General features: G+C 50.5%; 2 protein-coding genes across 7 annotated transcripts in view; one reads left to right on the plus strand and one right to left on the minus strand.

Annotated features, from left to right (window-relative positions):
* Nucleotides 1–16,892, plus strand: part of DHX38 (DEAH-box helicase 38) — a 27,891-nt gene extending 10,999 nt beyond the window's left edge. For both annotated transcript variants that reach the window (XM_082712322.1, XM_082712321.1), the window contains 26 exons: nt 614–953; nt 1,295–1,482; nt 2,195–2,296; nt 3,073–3,220; nt 3,378–3,496; nt 3,658–3,734; nt 4,391–4,546; nt 5,049–5,210; nt 5,400–5,507; nt 5,878–5,990; nt 7,464–7,601; nt 7,995–8,181; nt 8,317–8,502; nt 8,861–9,001; nt 9,185–9,295; nt 9,385–9,501; nt 9,686–9,793; nt 10,194–10,306; nt 11,012–11,220; nt 11,310–11,464; nt 11,894–12,049; nt 12,149–12,283; nt 12,479–12,604; nt 13,122–13,217; nt 14,879–15,000; nt 16,409–16,892. In XM_082712322.1, coding sequence (XP_082568448.1) covers nt 631–953; nt 1,295–1,482; nt 2,195–2,296; nt 3,073–3,220; nt 3,378–3,496; nt 3,658–3,734; nt 4,391–4,546; nt 5,049–5,210; nt 5,400–5,507; nt 5,878–5,990; nt 7,464–7,601; nt 7,995–8,181; nt 8,317–8,502; nt 8,861–9,001; nt 9,185–9,295; nt 9,385–9,501; nt 9,686–9,793; nt 10,194–10,306; nt 11,012–11,220; nt 11,310–11,464; nt 11,894–12,049; nt 12,149–12,283; nt 12,479–12,604; nt 13,122–13,217; nt 14,879–15,000; nt 16,409–16,493 — 3,681 coding nt within the window. In that variant the 5' untranslated portion in view covers nt 614–630 and the 3' untranslated portion in view covers nt 16,494–16,892. The remainder of the gene's footprint in view (nt 1–613; nt 954–1,294; nt 1,483–2,194; nt 2,297–3,072; nt 3,221–3,377; nt 3,497–3,657; nt 3,735–4,390; nt 4,547–5,048; nt 5,211–5,399; nt 5,508–5,877; nt 5,991–7,463; nt 7,602–7,994; nt 8,182–8,316; nt 8,503–8,860; nt 9,002–9,184; nt 9,296–9,384; nt 9,502–9,685; nt 9,794–10,193; nt 10,307–11,011; nt 11,221–11,309; nt 11,465–11,893; nt 12,050–12,148; nt 12,284–12,478; nt 12,605–13,121; nt 13,218–14,878; nt 15,001–16,408) is intronic.
* Nucleotides 16,893–20,469: 3,577 nt separating this feature from the next.
* Nucleotides 20,470–22,604, minus strand: part of PMFBP1 (polyamine modulated factor 1 binding protein 1) — a 322,125-nt gene continuing 319,990 nt past the window's right edge. For all 5 annotated transcript variants that reach the window (XM_082712324.1, XM_082712325.1, XM_082712327.1 and 2 more), the window contains 2 exons: nt 21,267–21,505; nt 20,470–20,720 (listed from right to left, as the gene is read on the minus strand). In XM_082712324.1, coding sequence (XP_082568450.1) covers nt 20,704–20,720; nt 21,267–21,505 — 256 coding nt within the window. In that variant the 3' untranslated portion in view covers nt 20,470–20,703. The remainder of the gene's footprint in view (nt 20,721–21,266; nt 21,506–22,604) is intronic.

Here is a 22,604-nt window from a genome sequence, read left to right on the forward strand (position 1 = left end):
GAAAATTTTGAGCCCCAGCTGGTATATAGGAGCACAGTAAGTAAAATAATATAATACATTTATGTAACGCTGTATGTTTACAGAGAGCTTTCATATACACTCTAGCATTTAATTCTCACAGTAACTCCATGGATTAGATAAAGCAAAAAGTATTTCTGTTTTACAGATATAGAAATTATGCCTAACCAAATATTAAGTTATCTGCTTACAATCATACAAGTAGAAAATGTAAACATCTTGCATTCTGAGGATTCTGACTTAAAATCTAGTGGTGTTTCCCCTATAGTCTCTTTCTAGATGCTATTATGTTCTGGCAAGTGTCGCTTAGTAAGGTCTGTTCTTGCCCGGATGATATCCCCTTGGATCCTGGTGTTTGGTGGGTGTGCGAGTGTGTGTGTGTGTTTCTGATGTGTGTTGGGGTGGGAGTCAGAGGATCTTTTGAGATTGTCGGTGACTTAATGGAAAGGTCTTGGCAAGAGGTAGCTAAACAAAGCCTGGTCATGATGGGGAGGTTAATCCCCTGAATATACTTCTAACTTCAGTTATCCTGGCTTATAGCAGAGTTGAACCTTCTCTTACATCCAGTACAAAATGGGTTGTCTTCCTTCCACAGACATCCCAGGGCCTGTCATGGAGGATACCAGCGAGGATGCCTCGATTCATCGATTGGAAGGCACTGATATGGACTCTCAGGTTGGCGGTCTTATTTGCAAGACCAAAAGTGCAGCCAGTGAGCAGCATGTTTTCAAGGCCCCCGCCCCCCGCCCTTCATTGCTGGGACTGGACTTGTTAGCTTCCCTGAAACGAAGGGAGCGCGAGGAGAAGGAGGATGGGGAGGACAAGAAGAAGTCCAGAATCTCTTCCTACAAGGACTGGGAGGAGAGCAAGGATGACCAGCGGGATGCTGAGGAGGAGGGCAGTGACCAAGCTGGCCGACACAGCCGGAAAGACAGGTAAAAGCTGTGGGTTGGGTTGACCCAAAGGGAACGAGAATGCAGGCCAGGAAATAGCATCTCATGTTTATGTCTGTTTTCTAATTGGATGTGTAGATCTTCATGATTTTATTATGATTCTGTAATATTGAAGGTACATAGGAATTGGTGTTTTCTTCAGATTTGTGGAGAACATTCAAAGGCAACTAAAGAGAGGATGGAGGTTAGAAGTGCTCTGGGTGGTTGCCATAGTAAGCCTGCAGGGAGATAAAGTGGAAAAGGACAGGTCAGCCAGCCAGAGGTCTGGGGGCAAGGTTTTTCTCTCATGTTTCCGCGGAAAACATGTTTCCTCCCTGTTTCAGACATTATCGGTCTGCTCGGGTGGAGACTCCATCCCACCCTGGTGGTGTGAGCGAGGAGTTTTGGGAACGCAGTCGGCAGAGAGAGCGGGAGCGGCGGGAGCATGGTGTCTACGCCTCATCCAGAGAAGAAAAGGATCGGAAGAGAGACAGATCACGGGATCGAGACTGTGACCGCAAGAGAGACAGAGGTAACGGTTGGCATCATTCACATAGTTCTGAGCAGAGCCATCGGTAGTCCAGTCGTGATTGGGATAGGTGATACTCTGGCCAGAGCAGCCCGGTTAAACATTTGAAGTAACATGTCAGCCTCTTTCCTGTTGCAGGAGTTTTTCTAATGCCCAATAATTAGGGAGCCCTATTGGTTTTGATTGTGTCAGGGTTAGGAATAGCAGGCAGCTTAAGAACCGATACTTGCAACAAAGCTGCTTTGTTTGAGTGTGTGCTCCTTGTTTTATTATAGTTGGTGATATAGGTGATAACAGGTCATATGTACAAAAAGCCAGAATTTACTACAGTGCTGGTGACAGAGAAAGGACAGTGCTGTGGAGCAAAGCTAGACATAAAATCCAGTGCTGGCTTTGCTTAGTGTTGTTTTAAGTTTTATAGCTTATACACTTGTAACTATTAAACAGCTATTCACTGTAGACTTGTAACTATTGTTTTTTGAATTCTTGCAGGAAAATAACTGTTACTGTGAGTTTGAAACTTTCTAGCCAGTAACTATTTTTTCCCCTTGAGAGAATGGGGATATGTGAGTTTCAGGAGCCCATGGATCGCATTAGAACAGTGCAGGTTGCACCTGTGAGTGAGTGGGAAGGCCTGTCCTTTCTCTAGGGTGAAGACGGGTGGAAATTAGGATGGGACACGTATGTGCTAAGCTCTGTGTGTGACTCTTGGCAGATGAGCGGGATAGAAGCAGACACAGCAGCAGATCCGAGCGAGATGGAGGGTCAGAGCGCAGCAGAAGAAATGAACCGGAGAGCCCGAGACACCGACCTAAAGGTAGACTGAACCATCGCTTGTGACTTGTGAGGGGTCGAGTGTATAAAAGGCAGGGCGAGTGACTCCTGTCCTCAGTTGATTTTCTGTGGGCAGAGTCAGAATTGCTGATTTCACTATGAACCTCTAGGAATACTTGGTTCTGAATCAGGCGGGGACGCCTTGGACCTGGCGAGTCAGATCTGGTCCTTTAAGCTGATAGGCCAGTTGGCTGAATGGCCAGTTTGCCAAATGGCAGGAAAGAATAGAGAGTTGGAGAAGAGGATTTATTAAAAATAATTATTTATATCCACAAGGAGTATGTTTGCTGAGAGAAATTGGCTGTTCTTTCAAATAAACATACTTTAAAAAAAAGAAAAATATTATAAACCCATGAAAACTGGATCATTAAAATCCAGGTATCTTTTTTTTTTTTTAAATATGTTTTTAAAGATTTATTTATTTATTTGACAGACAGAAATCACAAGTAGGCAGAGAGGCAGGCAGAGAGAGGAGGTGGGGGAAGCAGGCTCACGTTGAGTAGAGAGCCCGATATGGGGCTCGATCCCAGGACTCTGGGACCATGACCCGAGCTGAAGGCAGAGGCTCTAACCCACTGAGGCACCCAGGCACTCCAAAATCCAGGTATCTTTAAAAACTGTCCAAACCATCTTACCTGTCACAAATAGATATAAAGTTTATGCATAGCGGAAGAGAGAAATTTGGAGAATTGACTTTTGGCTGACAGCTCTAGAGCCCGAGTTAGATGTTTCCTGTGGTTGTGTTCTTTGCGGCCTCAGATGCAGCTACTCCTTCAAGGTCCGCCTGGGAGGAAGAGGACAGTGGCTATGGCTTCTCAAGGCGCTCGCAGTGGGAATCCCCGTCTCCAACGCCTTCTTACCGGGATTCTGAGCGGAGCCATCGACAGTCCAGTCGTGATCGGGATAGGTGATGTTCTGGGCAGAGCAGCCCGGTTTCTCTGGGTGGGTGGCAGAGGGTGGACGTGAGGAGGGCAAAGGGGTCTGGGCTGGGAAAGCAGATGGCCACTGGGGAACACGTCGCAGCCTAGTGACTGCTCAGTGCTGCTGCTTCTACTGCTGCCCAGGTCTGTGCGGAGCAGATATTCAGACGACACACCTCTGCCAACCCCATCCTACAAATACAATGAGTGGGCCGATGACAGAAGACACCTGGGCTCCACGCCCCGTCTGTCCAGGGGCCGAGGTAAGGCAGGGAGGGAGGAGGAGGCAGGAAAGCAGGATGACTCGTCCCAGTGAGGTCGAGCACAGCTGGACTCGGGAGCAGTGTGGCTCTGCAGGGCTGCTGGCATCCCCTGGGGATAAACTGGGGTCACTGGGACTGACCTGCTACGTGTTCTCCTTCAGGAAGACGCGAGGATGGTGAAGAGGGAATTTCGTTCGACACAGAAGAGGAACGGCAGCAGTGGGAGGATGACCAGAGGGTAACAACTTGACATCTTTGGGGCTCCTGGGTGGCTCAGTGGGTTAAGCCTCTGCCTTCAGCTCAGGTCATGGTGTCAGGGTCCTGGGATCGAGTCCTGCATCGTGCTCTTTGCTCGGCAGGGAGCCTGCTTCCTCCTTTCTCTCTCTCTGCCTGCCTCTCTGCCTGCTTGTGATCTCTCTCTGTCAAATAAAATCTTAAAAAAAAAAAAGAAAAGAAAAAAACGACATCTTTGACGGACTGAACGAGGGCTAGTGGCCCTCCGTGGGGAGTGGGCCGTGAGTGAAGTCCCGTGGAACTGGACTTTGGTGAGGGAGCTTAACACGGGGCAGGCTCGGGAGCTGAGCCCTATTCAGTCCTGAGGCCCTGGAATCAGTTCACGGAGGCACAGGCTCCTGCACCAGCTCCTTCACCAGACGCAAGGGCCGACCGGTTTTTAGTTGAGTGCTGGTGCCACCGTGTGGTAAATGTAGGAAGTGCCGTCACGAGTCCGCGCCCGAAGTTCTCCTCCAGGTGGCTCATCTCCTAGTAGGGCGGCCCTTGCCTGGCCCCGTCATCCCCCCAGTGACTTTTTCCCAGACATCTCTTCTCTGGCCTTGTCATTCACGTACACTCCGTCTGTCCCTTGTTCTCGTTGCCTTGTCCCCTGTGTTGCAGCAAGCGGACCGGGATTGGTACATGATGGATGAGGGGTACGACGAGTTCCACAACCCCCTGGCCTACTCCTCCGAGGATTACGTGAGAAGGCGGGAGCAGCACCTGCATAAACAGAAGCAGAAGCGCATTTCGGCTCAGCGGAGGCAGATCAACGAGGTGGGCAGCCCGCGGTAGTCGGAGCCGACTCAGCTGGAGCGGAGGCCACGCCGTGGTGGCACGGCTCGCCTCCCAGTCACTGATGTACCCGGTGCCGCTGTACCTCTGGAGGCAGAGGAGGGGTGGGCTTCAGATAACTTCCAGCTGCTAACTTCCTTCTTCTGCAGTCCTTCCTCGAGGGCTGCCGTGGATGGGAACTGATAGGGTGGCTTCTGGCTCTGTGTTCTTGGTGTCTCCGACTGGGGCTGGGGACACTCGCCATGCGTCTGTCTGAATAGAGGTTCTGACTTAGATATAAAGGGCTGCTGCTTAGAAAAAATACTGCTGGTGATTTGGGCTCAGCAACTCTGCTTTCTAAGGAGCTGCAGGGTACAGAGGCCCGGGACAGCTCCGTGGCATCCCCTGGCCCGTCTGTCAGGACTTGACGAGTGGACTTGCCGGTGACCTTTCAGGATGCCTTTTGGTTGCGGTCTGAGCCTGGCCTCCTGTTGTGTCATCACAGGATAACGAGCGCTGGGAGACCAACCGCATGCTCACCAGCGGGGTGGTCCATCGGCTGGAGGTGGACGAGGACTTCGAGGAGGACAGTGCGGCCAAAGTGCACTTGATGGTGCACAACCTGGTTCCTCCCTTTCTTGATGGGCGCATCGTCTTCACCAAGCAGGTGAGGCTCCCGGGGCCCGAGAGAAGCCAGCTCAGGTAGAACTGAAGTGGAAAAAGGAGAGAGGAGGAACAAGGCCCCTTGCCTGATGGGGTAGCAGTCTGTTCCGTTTCCTGGGGCTGCTGTGCAGTGGACCTTCCTGTTGAGTTAACCAGTAGCGGGGAATTTCTCTTTTTCCTCAACCTTTTGCAGCCAGAGCCCGTGATTCCAGTCAAGGATGCCACTTCTGACTTGGCCATTATTGCTCGAAAAGGCAGTCAAACAGTGCGGAAGCACAGGGAACAGAAGGAACGGAAAAAGGTTGGTTTCTTGTCATTGGGGGTTGGGCTGTCTCTTGTGAGAGTGGGTTTTTTTGTTTTCTTTTGGTCTTTTTTCTTTTTAGAAAAATCGTATTAGATCTCCCAGGTAGGGTTCTTGTTGGAAGTTTGATGACCCTCCCAGAGCAAGAGCAAGCCGTTGGAGGAGGGCACTGTGTTCTTCTGCCACGGCCTTAGTGAAGACAACCACAGGGCCTGATGCTCGGGGAGCTTGAGGTTGAAATGGGGAAGCAGGCTCAGTACCACTGCCGCCTTGTGGGGACCCACCACCTGCTGGGTGCAGCGTCTTGTCAAGTGGGATTAATTTTCCATTGATCGAAATCGTGTTACATGATGTTTGATATTGTTTTCAGGCTCAACACAAACACTGGGAGCTGGCTGGAACCAAGCTAGGAGACATCATGGGTGTCAAAAAAGAGGAAGAGCCAGATAAAGCTCTGACGGAAGATGGTAAAGTGGACTATAGGTAGGCATCCTGGTCAGCAGCGGGCTGTCTCTAACGAGGACACTTGCTGGGGAATGGATAGAATTGTGTTTTGTGAATAGGAAAATCATGTCACTTCGGGTCTTCTGGTCCCTTCTGGTCCCTTCCTCCTGGGCTTTCTCTTCTACCATCTGCGGGTTTTCCTAGATAGTGTTCCTCTGGCCTCTACTGCCACTGCTGTAGGCGCCACCCCCGCCTGCCGGCCTTGGACACCTCACGTGGGTCTCATGCCAGTCCCATGGGGTAGGTGCTGTTCTTCCCGTGTCCTGTGTGCAACAGATGACGTCCAGGGAGGTTAACTGGTTTGAGGTCACCCGGTTGATAAATGGTGGTTTGATGATGATCCCTGGACAGCGGGACTTGGAGCCCAGTTACTCTGCTTCAGTGTGTTTCAGATGTTCAGTAGGGACAGTGGGGTTTGCCCCCTTCGATTTGTTTAATGGAAGGAGGAATTACTTTTAATAGTGGTTTGAACACTGAAAGGATTGTCTTGTCAGAGAGAGACATCCCCGTTCATAGAGGTTTTTAAACAGATGGTAAAGAGCTGCTTATTGGGGTTCCCACCTTGGGTAGGTGACTGGACTCAAATGTCCCTGGTGAGTCTCATTCTCTGAACATCCTAAGGTCTTGCCGAAGCGGCATCCGAGTGAATAGTCCTCTGTACCCCTGTGAGAAATGACCCAAGTGAGAAGTCGGTACAGCCGATCAGCTCTTGTTAGCCTGTAGTTGATGTAGTCCCATAGGCGTTGACTGTTAGCTGACCAGGAGTGATGGTCAAGTTAGGAATACCCATGGGTGGGCCAGCCAGGGGTCTAGTCTCTTGGGGGAGGGCGAGTGGCAGAGGCACGGACTTCGGCAACACTGAACCGCTCTCTCTTTGCCTTGCAGTCTGGGGAGACTCACGTAGTACTTTTGAGTCTAGGCCTGTGTGCATGTGTCACATACTTGCTTGCTTTCAATGAAAGCTGTTGGTCAGGACGCAGTGGGTGTGTTCGTTCTCACAATTCTTTGAAAATGAAGCTGCTCAGACTGTGCTGTCCCGCCCAGAGGAGAGAGACGGGGTCTGAGCCAGGTCCGGGCACTGTGGCCTCGCCGCCTCCTTTCAGCCCTTCGCACGTTGTGCCAAAACCGCCCCTAGTGTTCGTGTGAGATCCCAAGCTGTGGGGCAAGCTCTTTAGGGCTGAGATTTGGCCCGTTTGCTCATCTGAGATCCTGCATGTCCTACTGAGCCTGAGGGTGTCGTGTATGTTGTGGCTTCTCTGGCAGCAGTGCCAGTCCCCGAGGCAGAGGACAGGAGCAGCGTTTCAGGTTGCCTGGCGGCGCGGGGCTCTCAGAGCCTTCTTGTGTCTCGTTGAGGTAGTTCTCGTTCTGGGTGCCGGAAGAAGGGCAGGAGCCCGCTCAGGAAGAATAGTGTGGGAGATTGTGCAGGGTGATGGGGCTCCTTTGTGTTCTCAGGACGGAGCAGAAGTTTGCAGACCACATGAAGAAAAAGAGCGAAGCCAGCAGCGAGTTTGCCAAGAAGAAGTCCATTCTGGAGCAGCGACAGTATCTGCCCATCTTCGCTGTGCAGCAGGAACTTCTGACTATCATCAGGTGATTCCTTCCCGGGCCCGGGACAGCCACTGTTGAGTCGGGTTCCCCTTTGTCCCTTGAATTTACTCAGTAGCTCTTCTGCTTTGGGGCGTTGCATCTGATGGAGAACACAAAGAATTTTTTCTTACCTGGTACGGGTGCTCTTTGCTTTTTTGGCCAAAGCAGGAAAGACAGCGTTGCTTTGTTACAGTTCACTTGTTTAACCCCCACAGTCTTCTAGACGTTTTAGGAGGTGTCTCGGTTCTGGGCTGTTATCCCAGGGAAATCCACCTTTCCAAGTGGGTGTGCTCCTTGGATAGTGATGTGGGCATAGGGGGTGGCCCCATCTTCTCAGAGGCTCCCTGGTGGCCTTCCACTCAGCACGCCTTGCCCGTCATCTTCTCTCCCTTGTAGAGATAACAGCATCGTGATCGTGGTTGGAGAAACAGGGAGCGGTAAGACCACTCAGCTGACGCAGTACTTGCATGAAGACGGTTACACGGACTACGGGATGATTGGGTGCACCCAGCCTCGCCGTGTGGCTGCCATGTCTGTGGCCAAGAGAGTCAGTGAAGAAATGGGGGGCAACCTTGGTGAGGAGGTGAGTGGGCATGAGGACTGAGCTGTGTGGCGCCCATCTGGCTGAGCTGATCTGCTAAGGCCTGGACCCAGCACAGGCTGTGCCAGCCGTGACCTGGGGCCCAGGGTCTCTGAGCCCTTTCTCTCTGACCTTCAGGTGGGTTACGCGATCCGCTTCGAAGACTGCACGTCAGAAAACACCTTGATCAAATACATGACGGACGGGATCCTGCTGCGGGAGTCGCTCCGGGAAGCGGACCTGGATCACTACAGTGCCATCATCATGGACGAGGCCCACGAGCGCTCCCTCAACACTGACGTGCTCTTTGGGCTGCTCCGGGAGGTGAGGGCTTTGGGGTACACTCCGTCTGTGCCCTTGAGGCTTTGAGTAGCGTGCTGTTGGTGCTGGAGGTGGGCCTGGGCTCTCGCCTGGGAGGCTGAGGGGGGTCTCTGACAGGCCAGAGTGTCCCCCGAGGCCTCCAGGTTGCCCGGCTCAGACGTGGTGTTGTAGTTCACTCTGCTCTTGCTCAGCTGAGTACTCGTGGTTCTCTTGGCTCTGGCTTCCTGGCTTCAGGCTTCAGGATTCTTAAGAGTCTAATGTGCCAGTCCGTTAGCTTCGGCCTCTGTTTCATTTGGGGGTAATGTTGGGCGCCGAGGGTTTCGAATCTCTGGGGAAGCCTCACGCTGACCTTTTCTCTTAGGTGGTGGCTCGGCGCTCAGACCTGAAGCTCATCGTCACGTCAGCCACTATGGATGCAGAGAAATTTGCTGCCTTTTTTGGGAATGTTCCCATCTTCCACATCCCTGGCCGGACTTTCCCTGTTGACATTCTCTTCAGCAAGGTACTGAGGTTTCCTTTTTGAACCAGTCCTGATCTCTGATGAGAAGCCAGCCCCGTCTGTATCCCTGAACATACCCCACTCTCTAGCCCCACACCAGTGACTGGCCACCGGTTCCCAGAGGGGTGCCAGCCTGCATTTCCCTTGATAACTGCCCTCTGACTCTGTCCCTGGCTGGTGTTGCAGACCCCGCAGGAGGACTACGTGGAGGCCGCAGTGAAGCAGTCCTTACAGGTGCACCTGTCAGGGGCTCCTGGGGACATCCTTATCTTCATGCCTGGCCAAGAGGACATTGAGGTGTGTGCCTTGGTCATGACTCTGATGAACGGGTAGTGTCCTGCCTGTGAGGCGCTCTGGGGTCTCATGGCTCCTCTCTCTGCCATCAGGTAACCTCAGACCAGATTGTGGAACATCTGGAGGAACTGGAAAATGCACCTGCCTTGGCTGTGCTGCCCATCTACTCTCAGCTACCGTCTGACCTCCAGGCTAAAATCTTCCAGAAGGTGCAGTAGCAAGAAAGTCTGTCCTGGGTCCTCACCTTTGGGTCTCCCTGGATTCTCCCCCAGGGAGGCCGAGAGAGAGAGGCTGTTACTTTTCTGGCAGGGGTGGGGGTGTTCTTTCCCCTGCAGAGTCTTTCCTACCTGTGGGCCTACAGCCTGCGCTCCTGTACATCCTGCCCGGCTCTAGGCTCCAGATGGAGTTCGGAAGTGTATCGTTGCCACCAACATTGCTGAGACGTCGCTGACTGTCGATGGCATCATGTTTGTTATTGACTCTGGTTATTGCAAATTAAAGGTAAGGAAAGACATGGGCCCTGGGGCCCTGGAACGTCACAGTAACTCAGTTGGAGGAGGGCAGGCCCTGGGTCCTCAGCCCATAGAGGCAGGATGGACTCAGAAGTGCTGGTACTATTTCAGAGGCTAACATTGGATTGCTGATTTTGCCATGCACTTGACCAATTTAATCCTAGTGATAACACCACGAAGTAGATGATTTAGTAATTCAGTAGAGATTACAGAGCTGATATTTGTGGGAGAGATTTCTTAAGTTTCCTGGCTTCCAAAGGATGGCCGCTGGCTTGCTAGAACACCATGCTCTGTGATGTGTAGCAGCCTGGGCTGTCTTTGTTTGAGAGTTGCCTCTCCTTTGCCCTTGCTCTCTCCTTTATCAGCCCTTTACTGTCTCCCCTCCCAAGGTCTTCAACCCCAGGATTGGCATGGATGCTTTGCAGATCTACCCCATCAGCCAGGCCAATGCCAACCAGAGGTCGGGGCGCGCTGGCCGGACGGGCCCAGGTCAGTGTTTCAGGTAGGAGCCCTGTGCTAGCCTGCTTTCTGGGGCAGTACCGGGATTGCGGAGTGTGGAGCTGGGGCAGTGGGTGCTGGACTGTGATCCCGCACAGGGATGCCGGCCCCAGGATCCCTGAGGCTGGGCACTGGTGGCAGGAGTGCCACCTGTTGGTCTTCTCATCATCCCCTGCCGAGCGGAAGCAGCAGCCTTCCCAGGCACCTGTGAGGTGTGAGCGGCTTTGGATTTTAGGCAGCCTGGAGTGGCATTGGAGCCCAGGGCACTTCCCTTCAAGGGTAGATTGAACAGATTTATGGGGTTCTGCAGTTTTCCTTTTCATTGCTTCTAATTTTTAGAAATACTCACTGTAGAAATCCAGAAAGTACGGAAAACTGTAAAGAAAACAAAAGCAAGCCATGATTCTAGTCCCAGGCTCATTGGTTCCAGACATAAAGCACATGCGTAGGCTCATTGGTTCCAGAAATAAAACACACGTGTAGGAGACTCCAGCAGAAGCGTGAACTGGCGGGACTGAATTTTGAACGGGTGGAAATGCGGGATGAAAGGGGAAGTTGGCCTCCAACCCCGTGGCTTTCAGCTCTTCCAGCCTTTCCGGGGCACGGGCACTGGGGAGAGTTGAGCAGCACGGCTCACCCCCCAGGGGGATGCCCGTGCAGGCGTTGGGCCTGTTGGAGACTCAGCAGGGCCTGGTGTTCTCCCCGGCAGGCTCTACACCCAGAGCGCCTACAAGAACGAGCTCCTGACCACCACGGTGCCTGAGATCCAGAGGACCAACCTGGCCAACGTGGTGCTGCTGCTCAAGTCCCTCGGCGTGCAGGACCTGCTGCAGTTCCACTTCATGGACCCGCCGCCTGAGGACAACATGCTCAACTCCATGTATCAGCTCTGGATCCTCGGAGCCCTGGACAACACTGGTGCGTGGGCCCCGGCGGCTGGGGCAGAGATGGGGTTCTCTCTTGACCTCACTGCGTCTCCTCAGTGTCCGGATTTGCCCCTCTCCCAGGTGGTCTGACCTCGACGGGTCGGCTGATGGTGGAGTTTCCCCTGGACCCGGCGCTGTCCAAGATGCTGATTGTGTCCTGTGACATGGGCTGCAGCTCGGAGATCCTGCTCATCGTGTCCATGCTCTCCGTGCCGGCCATCTTCTACAGGCCCAAGGTGGGGACGTGGTGTCCCATGCTTCTACCCCAGCGGCTGCAGCACAAGTCATGGGGCTTGAGGAAGGACTAGAGGGAACTGGTTTCCTCTGTTATTATTAACATGGGATAGCGGGACAGGAGTCAGAACTTTCAAAGAATAATCTTGCTGTTTTCTGGTAAGCACTTTGGGGTGAGGGAAAGCCTGGGCTACACGAGGGGTTCTCAGAGAGTGATTTGGGAATTGGCAAGAGCGTTTTTTATCTTCCAGTGTAGTTGTGTCTCAGCCCTCGTGTTTTAGAGTAAATATTTTGTTATGAGCTACGTTATTTTCCGTGTTGTCAGGGTCACATATCGACGTGTTTGAAGTTGTGTGTGCCGGCAGCTGCAGGGTCTTCTCAGAGGGCCTGGACTGCCTGTGCTCAGAGGAACGGTCCTTTTTCCTTTCTAGGGCCGAGAGGAGGAGAGTGATCAGATCCGGGAGAAGTTTGCTGTCCCCGAGAGTGACCATTTGACCTACCTGAATGTCTACCTGCAGTGGAAGAATAATAATTACTCCACCATCTGGTGTAACGATCATTTTATCCATGCCAAGGCCATGCGGAAGGTAGGGGCAGTAGCCCAGATGAGCGGGATGTTGGGGTGAGGGGTGGTAGGGAGCAAGAGGGGAGGGCTCGCTCCTTCTCTGCTCCGTGTCCTGCCCTAGGTCCGGGAGGTACGGGCTCAGCTCAAGGACATCATGGTGCAGCAGCGGATGAGCCTGGCCTCGTGTGGCACTGACTGGGACATCGTCAGGAAGTGTATCTGTGCAGCCTATTTCCACCAGGCGGCTAAGCTCAAGGTGAGCCGGGGAAGCCTGGTTGTGGCCCCTTTCTGGCCTGGTAATTGTTCCAGAACAAAGTTTTTTCTCATTGTCCAGTCCTACAGATCTTGGCTTTCCCCACGAAGGCCTGTGTCAAGACAAGGGATGCAGTGGCTGCCCACATGAGGTGTGATTTCTTGCTGTGGTTGGTCACCTGTTACGTCTCTTCCCTAGGGAATTGGGGAGTATGTGAATATCCGGACGGGAATGCCCTGCCATCTGCACCCCACCAGCTCTCTCTTTGGAATGGGCTATACCCCAGACTATATAGTGTATCACGAGCTGGTCATGACCACCAAGGTGAGTCTTTTCTGACACAGCTTGCGTGACGTAGGCTCACCTGGCTGGGCCAGGCCTCTGTAACCCTTCCTTGCCTTCCGGTATGTGCTTTGAGCTTGGGAGACTTGAGGCCACATGTGCTGCTTTGAGGGGAGTTGAGAGACTGGTTTTCAGTTGGGTTTCGGGGAGGCTTATGTAGAATTAATCTTTAGATGACAGTGGCCTCAGCTGCGCCAGTGGCATGTTTCCTGCTTCCTGCCTGGGTTAAGCAACCCCCTTGGTGTCATGGGAAGGGCTTTCTGAGGGTCGAGGCCTTTTCTCTTGGATACTGGGGGGCATGTTTTTAAGCATGGGGACATTTCCATGGGAGAGAGGATTAAAATTCTGGTGTCGAGGGCTTATGTCCGCCTTTTTCAGCCTCAGAGAGCTGGGGATAGTCCCTTCCCACACAGGCCCTCATTGTGGAACTTCTGTGGAAAGCACAGCCCAAAGCATTGGCCCTTCTGTGATGACCACTCTGTGATCCTTCCGCCTCCAGGAGTACATGCAGTGTGTGACCGCCGTGGATGGAGAGTGGCTGGCGGAGCTGGGCCCCATGTTCTACAGCGTGAAACAGGCGGGAAAGTCTCGGCAGGTAAGGGCCCTGCAGGTTCCATGAAGGTTTTGTTTGCCTCCATGGGTGGGACCCATTTTTTGCTTAGGCTGGTATTGAAGACATGTCATCATCTGACTCCTGCCTTCCTTACGTGTCTCTCAAACACATAAGCTGGGATCAAGCCAGATTGGTCTGTTAGATTTGCCCCATCTGCTCCAGTTGCTTGCTTGGCTGAGCTTTTTTTTCTTTTTCTTTTTTTTTTCCTTTTTATGATTTTATTTACTTATTCTGAGGGAGTAGGGACAGGGAGAGAATCTCAGGCGGACTCCTCCTTGAGCTCGGAGCCCAATGCTGGACTTGATTCCATGACAATGAGACCATGACCTGAGCGGAAATCGAGAGTTCGATACTTAACCAACTGGGCCACCCAGGCCTTTAAAAAAACCAAAAAACTTATTATTAGAAAGTCCAAATATTCATAAAAGCATAAAAAACAGTATAGGGAGCCATCATGAAGTCATCACCTGCTTGCCATAATGATTGACATCGGTCAGTCTTGTTGGGCTTATTCCTACCATCCTCCACACACTCATTGTTTTTTCCTGGAAAAATTTTAAAGTGCATTTCAGACACATTATGTCACCAACATAAACTTGAGTAAACATCTTGTTTAAAACTTACTTGTTTTTAAAATGTCACTTTGTTTTTAAAATGTAACTTTTGTGCCATTATCGTTTAACAGAATTAATCCTTAATGTTATTTAAGTTTCCAGTTTCTATTCATATTTCTCCTTTTATCCCAAAGATAACTTTTTATGATTGATCTGCGTGGATTAGGATCTGAACATGTAACATTAGTTGTTACATGTGTTAAGTCTTTTATTCTAGAGCATGCTCTGCCCCCATTCTTTATAATGGCATTGATTTATTGGAGAAACCAGGTCACTTATAGAGTGTCCCATGTTCTGTATTTGGTTAGTTGCTTTTTCATGAGGCTGTTTAACTTGTGCCTCTATTCCATGTTAATTTTATAAACCAGAAATTAATCTCAAGGCATGATAGAATTCAGGTTTAGCTGGTTTGGGCAAAGTTGCGTAAATGCATGTGGTGTTATGAACGTCCTTCTAGATCTTGTCAGGAAGCACGTCAGGTCTGGTGGTCCCACTTTTGAGGATGCTAAGCTTGATCAGTGGTTCTCCCCGATCCCACCAGCAGAAGTTCCCTAGCTGCTGCTCCATCTCCCCGTTGTCTTACTGTCCATGGACGACGACTGCCTAGAGCTAGGATTCAGGGCTACAGAAGGTGGCAGGGCTCCTGCTTCTCCTCTTGTCAGTACTGTCTGCATTGGGCTGGCGCACATCTTCCTTGTGCGTATTTTTCCCAGTCAGGGGGTCATGTCTCCCTAGTTTCTGTACCTCCTGGCATCACTGTGCACTTGGTAAGAGTGTGAAAGTACTTACTGAATTGAGTGGAGTGCCGAGGCATGACAGGGTTTGGACTGAATTGTGCAGCGTCTGGCTTGACTCAGTGAGGAGAATAGGCTTCAGCCTCAAAAGACAAGGTGGCCTTAGTGTTGGGGCACAGAGCCATATGGCCCCAGCTCTGGAAGCTGACCCAGAGGACACAGCACCTGGCTTGTGGCCGAGTGTGGATGAGGCCTCTTCACCTGCCAGTCCCCTGTCCATCTCTCACTTTTCTAGGAGAACCGCCGACGGGCCAAAGAGGAGGCCTCTGCCATGGAGGAGGAGATGGCCCTGGCTGAGGAGCAGCTGCGAGCCCGGCGGCAAGAGCAGGAGAAGCGCAGCCCCCTGGGCAGTGTCCGGTGAGCTTCGGCCTCGGAGCCCAGGCTGGGATGGAGCCCGTCTGTGGGAGGCTCTGGGGACCAGCCTGAGAGACCGAGCAGGTCCCGACGCAGGGTTGCGATCTAAGACAAGTTGAGTGTAGGGCTGAGTGGTGACAGAAGTTGACCGGTCCCGCGTGGAGGCATGGCAGGAGCTCCAGACGCACTGTCTCCGGTGGTGATATGTCTGCAACTCCTGGTCCCTGTCCTGTTGTTCTATGGCCTGTGGTTGGCTGGAGAAGTTCCAGCTTCACTGACAAGTGAGGACTTGGAAATCATGGTGGGGATGGGAGGGGAGCCTGGGAGCCTTGGAGCCTTGGTTTCGGTGTCTCTGCTGGCCCGGAGTTGGCTCAGACTTCACTGGTGAAGGGCACAGTTTTCTGCAAGACTGCCTTCCCTTCAGACCCCAGCTGCAAGTTGGGGGATTGCCAAAGGTCACTCTTACTTCTGACCAATTTGCTACAAATTTGGGGGTCCCCGAGGACTCCCCCACGTTCGATAATTTTCTAAAATAACTCATAGAATTCAGGAAGGTACTGTGTTTATGATTACAGTTTTATTATAGCCAAAGGATACAAATCAGAACCAGCCCAGTGGAGGGGCGCAGAGAATCAGGTCTGTGACGGTCCCGCAGGCGAAGCTTCCACTGTCCTCAGGGCCCCACAACCCTCCTGGCATGCTGCGGTGTGATAGTATGCACAGAAGCACTGCTGGCCAGGGAAGCTGCCATGTCCAGAGCTTCAGTGTCCAGCGTTTTATTGGGGTTTCATTCATGGGCGTGAATGGTTGAGTAAACATCCATGTGGTTGACTCACTCCCCAGCCGCCTCCTTTCCATGGAGGCTGGGCTGATACCATAAGGTCACATTACAGCCCTGAATCATCCTGAATCATCTCGTTAGGAGAAATTATTAGATGTGGTCTGAGGGCCCACCGGGAGTAACAGAGACATTCAATCCCACGGGTTTAGAGATGACCTCCCAGGACCCGGGGACAGATGCATGGGTGGTTCATTGGTAGAATTCTCACTTGCCAGCACCTGGGGACAAAGGCCAGTTAGATTCTTTATTAGACCGATGGAGTGGCAGCCTGGTGAGGTGACTGGAAGGCTGCTTCCACAGCTCACCTAGGAGATATGAAAGGAATTATTTAAAGAGCTACCTCCCAACAGTCCTTGGTGGATATCAGAATGAGGTGATTATTTTATTCTGTTCCCCATTACACGTGAGAAAGGCAGCGGGGGTGGAAATGTGCTGGAGGAGAAGACCTTTCAGTCCCAAAGCCTGCTTACACACCACTTAGAAACAGCAAGGCCTTGGGCACTTCGTCCGCCTAGGCATCCTGGTTGGAGTGAGCAGCAGCGTGATTCCTCGTCCCTCCTGTGTCTCCAGGTCTACAAAGATCTACACTCCAGGCCGGAAGGAACAAGGCGAACCCATGACCCCTCGCCGCACACCAGCCCGCTTTGGGCTCTGAGCTGAGGCTTTGTCTGCAGAGGATGCAGCCGTGTATGGAGTCCTGAGCCCCACGGCTAGAGCACCTGCGGCCCGCCAGCAAACCCCTTCATCTGCGCGCTTTCATCTGTGTACGTCATGGCCCCTGGGGGAGGCTGCAGCAGGGGCCAGCTCTGCCATGGGGAGGAGGAGTTCCTCAGTGCAGGAGTTCTCAGTGCGGAGCAGTAGAGAGCAGCCAGGGCCGTGAGAGGGGGCCGGACCCATCGTATCCAAATAAACCATTCCCGGGATGCTTGGTGTATAAATGACGTGGCCGTGACTATGGTTTTTTAAATTCTGTGTAAAGCAGCAAAATGGAGCTAGAGGGAATTGTAATTTGGTTATAATTCAGGATTTGGAAATAAATTTATTGTTTGTAAAATGTTATTGCATTTCAGACTGTTCCTTTTTCCCTCGCTGCCCTAAATCACATAATAGGTAAGAAGGTGGGCAGGACTCTGACTTGATTTTCCTTGGGTGGATCCTTCTAAAACCTCAGCTCGCCTTATTTCTGTTCTCTGGGTAGTGCCTCTTTGAGGCGGTTGGCAGATGGGACGTGGCTATAGGGAAGTGTAATGGCCTGGGGCCCTGGACTGGTTGAACTCTGGGGGTGCCTTGCTCTTCCCGAGGCTGGTGGGCAAGGCAAGGCTGGCCAGGGGCCAGGCGGGAAGTTGATGAGCAGCCATGTGCCCTCTCTCTGCCCTTCCCCAGGGGTGGGTTCGAGGCTCTACTGCTCAGAATGGCAGAAGTTCCTGCTCTGCATGTGGAAGGGTGATGTATTGGCAAAAATAGACATTGCTTATTGATTTCACATAAAAGATGATCCTTGCTGGATCATCTAGTCCTTTCTCTTATGAAGCAGCCTTGATCTGCTGAGGTGGCTTTTTGGGTATTTGGCCTTTCGTATGACCCACAGCCCTTATTTTCTGATCACCTGGGATGGGGCTTCTGCCAGGTATGCTGGTTACAAGGTTCTGTGCTGGGGCTGAAGAGCTGCCAACTGATGGGCTTGGCCTGGGGCTCAGAAGCACCTTGAACGCAGGCCGCACTCAGCTCCAGCCTCTTGGGTGGTGCTGCTCACTTACTTCTATTCCTTTTCTCACATTGTCCCTGAGACGTAGATTTAAAATTTAAGTTAGTTTTATGGATGAGTTTGGAAGCCTGGCTTCACCAGCCAGCACCAGCCACTACCTCTAATTCCATTCTTTATACCTCTAACTGCTTTTATTGGGAATTCAGGTAGAAACTGACTTTTCATGGCTCTGGATTGAAGAGAGGACTTCTGGCTGCTCCTCTGGGAAGGCTTCTAATCTTGGCATTGGGAGGGCTAGCAGAACGTGTCTACCTGCTCTGTAGAAAGAAGCAAGCTGAGTATGTGATCTCATTACAGACTTGGGCTAGGGATGCATCAGAACAGGGCAAAAACTGCCGTTTCAGTGAATATGGCTTTGTTAGTAAAAGGCTGTGACCTTGGCCACGAGCTTACCTTCACGTTCCCTAGGTCACAAAAATGAAGCCAGAGGTTATGGAAACCATGGGTCAACCCAGCCTTCTCATTTAAAAACAAGGAATACATACAGGTGCCACAGGCTGTTTGGGGAGGGTCCCTGCCCAGCACTTCCTGAATCTTCTTTGGCATTGGGACTTCTGCACAAGTCTCTCTGGACTTCTGTCTCTAATGTTTTCTTTAATTTATGGACCTTTTCCATTCAGATCCACCTTAAAATTCCTTCCAGCTTTATACTCTGATTCTTACCACTCTTCCTCAGATAATAACCAATTTTTGCCCCCAGAGATAAAAAAGCATGTCTGTGACAACAGCCCTGAAGTGGGTTCTGAAAAGTGGCCTTCAGGCTTCCTGGTGTGAGGGAACAGCGAGGCCGCTGAACTGGACACCTTTATGGGCGCCTCCTCTTGCTCTCAGTCACGTGCATCTCTCCGTAAATGCCTAGGTGATGGTAATGGCACTTTAGACACATTAAAGATGTCAGCATTTGAGGGTCTCAGGCTGAGATGGGGGCTCATTCTAAGGACCCCAGAGCTTGCCTGCCAGGTCCTATCTATGGCAGGAAGCCTCCTCCTCAGCTGGGCTGTGTAGAGAAGCCTCAGAAGCCAAGTGCTTATGGGGCACCATGGTGGTTGCAGAGAGCTCCTCCTTCCCTTTAGGCAGGTTGCAGTGTCTGATGTCTGCTCTGGGTTTCTTCAGCTTGGGGGAGGAAGTTATACTCCGGTGGGCAGAAGAGGATCTGCTACAAAGGATTCTGTGTGTCCCAGGTATCGGAATCTGAGTGACATCTTCCCATTGGGTGGCCAAAGCACACACTTTACTGAAAATCCCCTTGGCTAAAGTTAGTCCTAGCTTTGTAACTCTTTCTTTCCTTCCTTTGGTTACTTCTTAGAGCAGTTGTAGGTGCACAGCAGAATTGAGCAGGAAGTACTGAGATGTTCACCCGCCACAAGCACAGCCTCCCCACTAACAACATCCTCTACCTGACCGGTTCATTTGTCACACTCGATGAAGCTACACTGACACATTATCCTACAGACCCCAGACTTTACGTGAGGGTTCACTCCTGATGTTACATACTCCATGGGTTTGGGAAATGTATAATGACATGAAACCAGCACTACTGTATCATAGAGACCATTTCTATTATTAGCTATTCAAATTACTTTTTAGAAACGCCTTTGGTTATTTATTTTTTTAAAGAATTACGGTTAGCTTTTCTGGCCTTTGCCTTATCTTTAGAGAAACTACATTTCCCTAAGTTCAACCCCTCTACCCCATCAGATCTCCCTGGCTGGGCTTGCAAGGCCAGATGGCTAGGTGACATGTCCATGTTTTTCTAACTCTGCTGCTCCTTTGCTCCCCATAGCTCACTACCTGCCCTGCTCTGGTGGAATGACCCCGCAAGAAGGGAAAGATAACTTTGAAAAAATGTACCACATTCAAAGTATCCAGCTACTACTGTCCAAACCAGTAAATATGACACATTTTCATAAATAGAGGGTCAAAATGCTTTTTTTTTTTCCCCAGTAGACTGTATTGGGGATTTTAATGACGTTGAAATTTTGTTTGAATAAATGGGCCACAGGCCAGAAGCAGGAAATCATTTCATTACTACCAGGTTCTTCACTTTTTGTTTCCTCTGGAAAATATATCCTTACTCTAAACCTGATGGGGATACACAGTCAAAAATAAGCACAAGCAATCAGACAACAACTGTCGCAGCGGAGACTACCAGAGAAGCCCATCATTCCTGCCCCAATGCTGCATTTTCCTTATTTGCCCTTGCCAAGTACTGGCAGGGACATGCTATATGTAACATGTCTTGGCTTTTGTCTGGCTGGGGAGGGAGGCAAGAATATTTAAGAATCTTTACCAGCTAGTGGGTTTCCTCACTTCTCCTGCGCCCCCCACCACCTAGACACAAACGCTTCCATTTCTTTCTCTTACTTTACCTTAGTAACTAATTTCCTACAGACCAAGAATATAAATTCCAGACATGTATTCAGTTTAACAAAATCCTACCACAATAAAATAGTTTAGCTGTCCTTGGAGTTTGTTGTAATGGAATTGTATTGAGCTGGCTGGGGAGAAAAATAAAATTGTTAAAGGAGAAATGCAATATGGCGGAAAGAAAGCGGATGGCTATGTCCCTTCTCCGTTCAGAAAATGCATCACTCATGTCTCTGCCTTTCTTTTGGGTCTTTCCTTTTTGAGGTTTTTAAGGTTTTTTTTCTTGCATTCCAGGCACATAGAAAAAATAAAGGGGGAGCTAATTATCTATTGTTGGTTTAAAAGCGAATCCAAATAATCCAAATAAACTTGCTTCGAGAATTATGGCTTTCTCGTATATATGAAAGTCTTTTAGAATCCAGAGAAAACAGGGATGAACATGTTGCTGTGGGCTGGAGGGGACAGAGATGTCTGCAAGACGCCAAGAGCTCATGGAGACTGCTATGCTCATGTCTTTATTTTAGAATTTGGGTCTGGAGATGGTAGTATGGTTCCAATGCTCACTCCACTGCAGAAAGTGGACAAAACTCAATAAAATGTTAGCATCTTGCAAAATAGGCAGGGGCCTTGATGCATTCCTGTAAGAGCTGATCCAGGTCAAGAGAGAGGGGTGGAAAATCACTGTCCTCTGAAAAACGTACGTGGAAATGATGCCCAGGGCAAGGTGATGATTCTAGCAATATGAGGAACCTGAGGGAACAGGGAGGAAATGACAATCTTGATTTGAGGAGAAATTAATGAGATGATTCCTCAAGGACTGGCCTCATGGCTGGTCAGCTCAGTTGTGGGGTAACTTCTTCCCTTTGGGGTAATATGGGGTCTGAAAAGGTAGTTATGGATCCAGGCTATACAGGGATCAGGGTGTTCTTGTTGGGTTTTCAGAACACATTATAGAAGGAAGATGTTTATTCTGGCTGTTTCCCTCTTGTCCCCACACTTCCCAAGAGGGACTGGGTCAGGGGAAGGGATAGGTCTGAGATATGAGGCACTTGGCTATCATCAAAGAGTCTTAGATCAGAACAAGCCTTAATTCACTCACCTCTTCCCTCAGCAAGTGAGGAAAGAGTGATCTCTGGTCCAGAGTAGCTAGAAATTCTGTCTCCCAGTTCCTACTTTGAGTTCCCAATCTAATGATCTCTTCTTAAGAAATAATACCAGGCTGTTGCTATTTTTTTGAACCATGGGACTAAGAAAGACAGTATCATGTAAGTAGCAGAAGACAAATGGCAGACATACCGGAACAGTGGGGTATCCCAACAAACTTGGTGATGTCCATTCTTTGGGTCATGTCCTGGGTCGTCCCCCTCCAGCCCAAGGTGGCACACACTTTTCCCTTCTGTATGGGCTCCGTCTTGCTCGGGCCCAGGGCTTTGGTGTATAGCCTTGGGTGCCCGGTTTTCAGCTTCTTCTCCTCTATCTCAGTCTTCAGTTTCTTGTTTTCTTGCTGCAGATGGACCATTACATTGTGGAGGTGGCTGGGGAAGGAGGGAAGAACAGGAGTTGTTTGGTCTGCTTCAGCATCTTTTTATTTTTTTTTTAAAGATTTTATTTATTTATTTGACAGAGAGAGATCACAAGTAGACAGAGAGGCAGGCAGAGAGAGAGAGAGGGAAGCAGGCTCCCCGCTGAGCAGAGAGCCCGTTGCGGGCCTCGATCCCAGGACCCTGAGATCATGACCTGAGCCGAAGGCAGCGGCTTAACCCACTGAGCCACCCAGGCGCCCTGCTTCAGCATCTTTGTTCCCCACTTTATCAAGGGCAGATAAAGGCGCCACAGGAAGGAGGGCCAGTGACATCCAAGTCCTTTCAGAACTGGCGCTCTCATGTTCCATAGAGATGGAGGCCTATGTGTATCCATTGGAAGAAGCCCAGGCCCAGGGTCAGGATGGGCCCCAAACCAGTACTTCTGAGCCACTGCATCATGTCAGCTCAGGGTTGGTTTTCATATCTGTCAGATGGGGACAGTTGAGTCTGATCTGCCTTTTATGCTTCATATAAAGCTCCAGTTTGGCAAATGATGGAAATTTGATCGGAAGAGCTGGAAGGCTGTCATGAAAAATCCCATGTGCCTGGGAAACACTCTCATCTAGTTCTGATGCCAAAGCCAAGTTCTTTCCCTTCCCTTTGCTAGAAGGTTAAGAGCCCAGGGAATCCCAGCTCTGTTGAGAGCTTGGGTAAGTAACTTGTCCCCATTTTATGGATTAAGAAATGGTGGCTGTGATGTAGGTGAGGTGAAAGAACTTAGCATATCTCTTAGGGCTCCATTACTGGTCATATTTCTCCAAACCAATGTTGAGGGCAGTGGGGGACCAGGGGCTCTGGAACCAGACACCGCAAGTTGGAATTCTGGCTCTGCCATTTACTATTCATGAGGCCAAGGACAAGTTATTTAGCCTCTGGGTTCCTCTCTTTCTTCATCCATAAATGGGAATTTTAATGGTACTGAACTCATGAGTTCTCATAAAGATTAAATAAATTAATACATATAAAGCACTTAGAACAGTGCCTTGCACGTGTAACAGATAAATATTATTTGTGTCATTATTATTATTAAAAGATGGCTTTTCTTCAAATA

The sequence above is a fragment of the Mustela nivalis genome, assembly GCF_964662115.1.
Source record: "Mustela nivalis genome assembly, chromosome: 18".
Lineage (NCBI taxonomy): Eukaryota > Metazoa > Chordata > Mammalia > Carnivora > Mustelidae > Mustela > Mustela nivalis.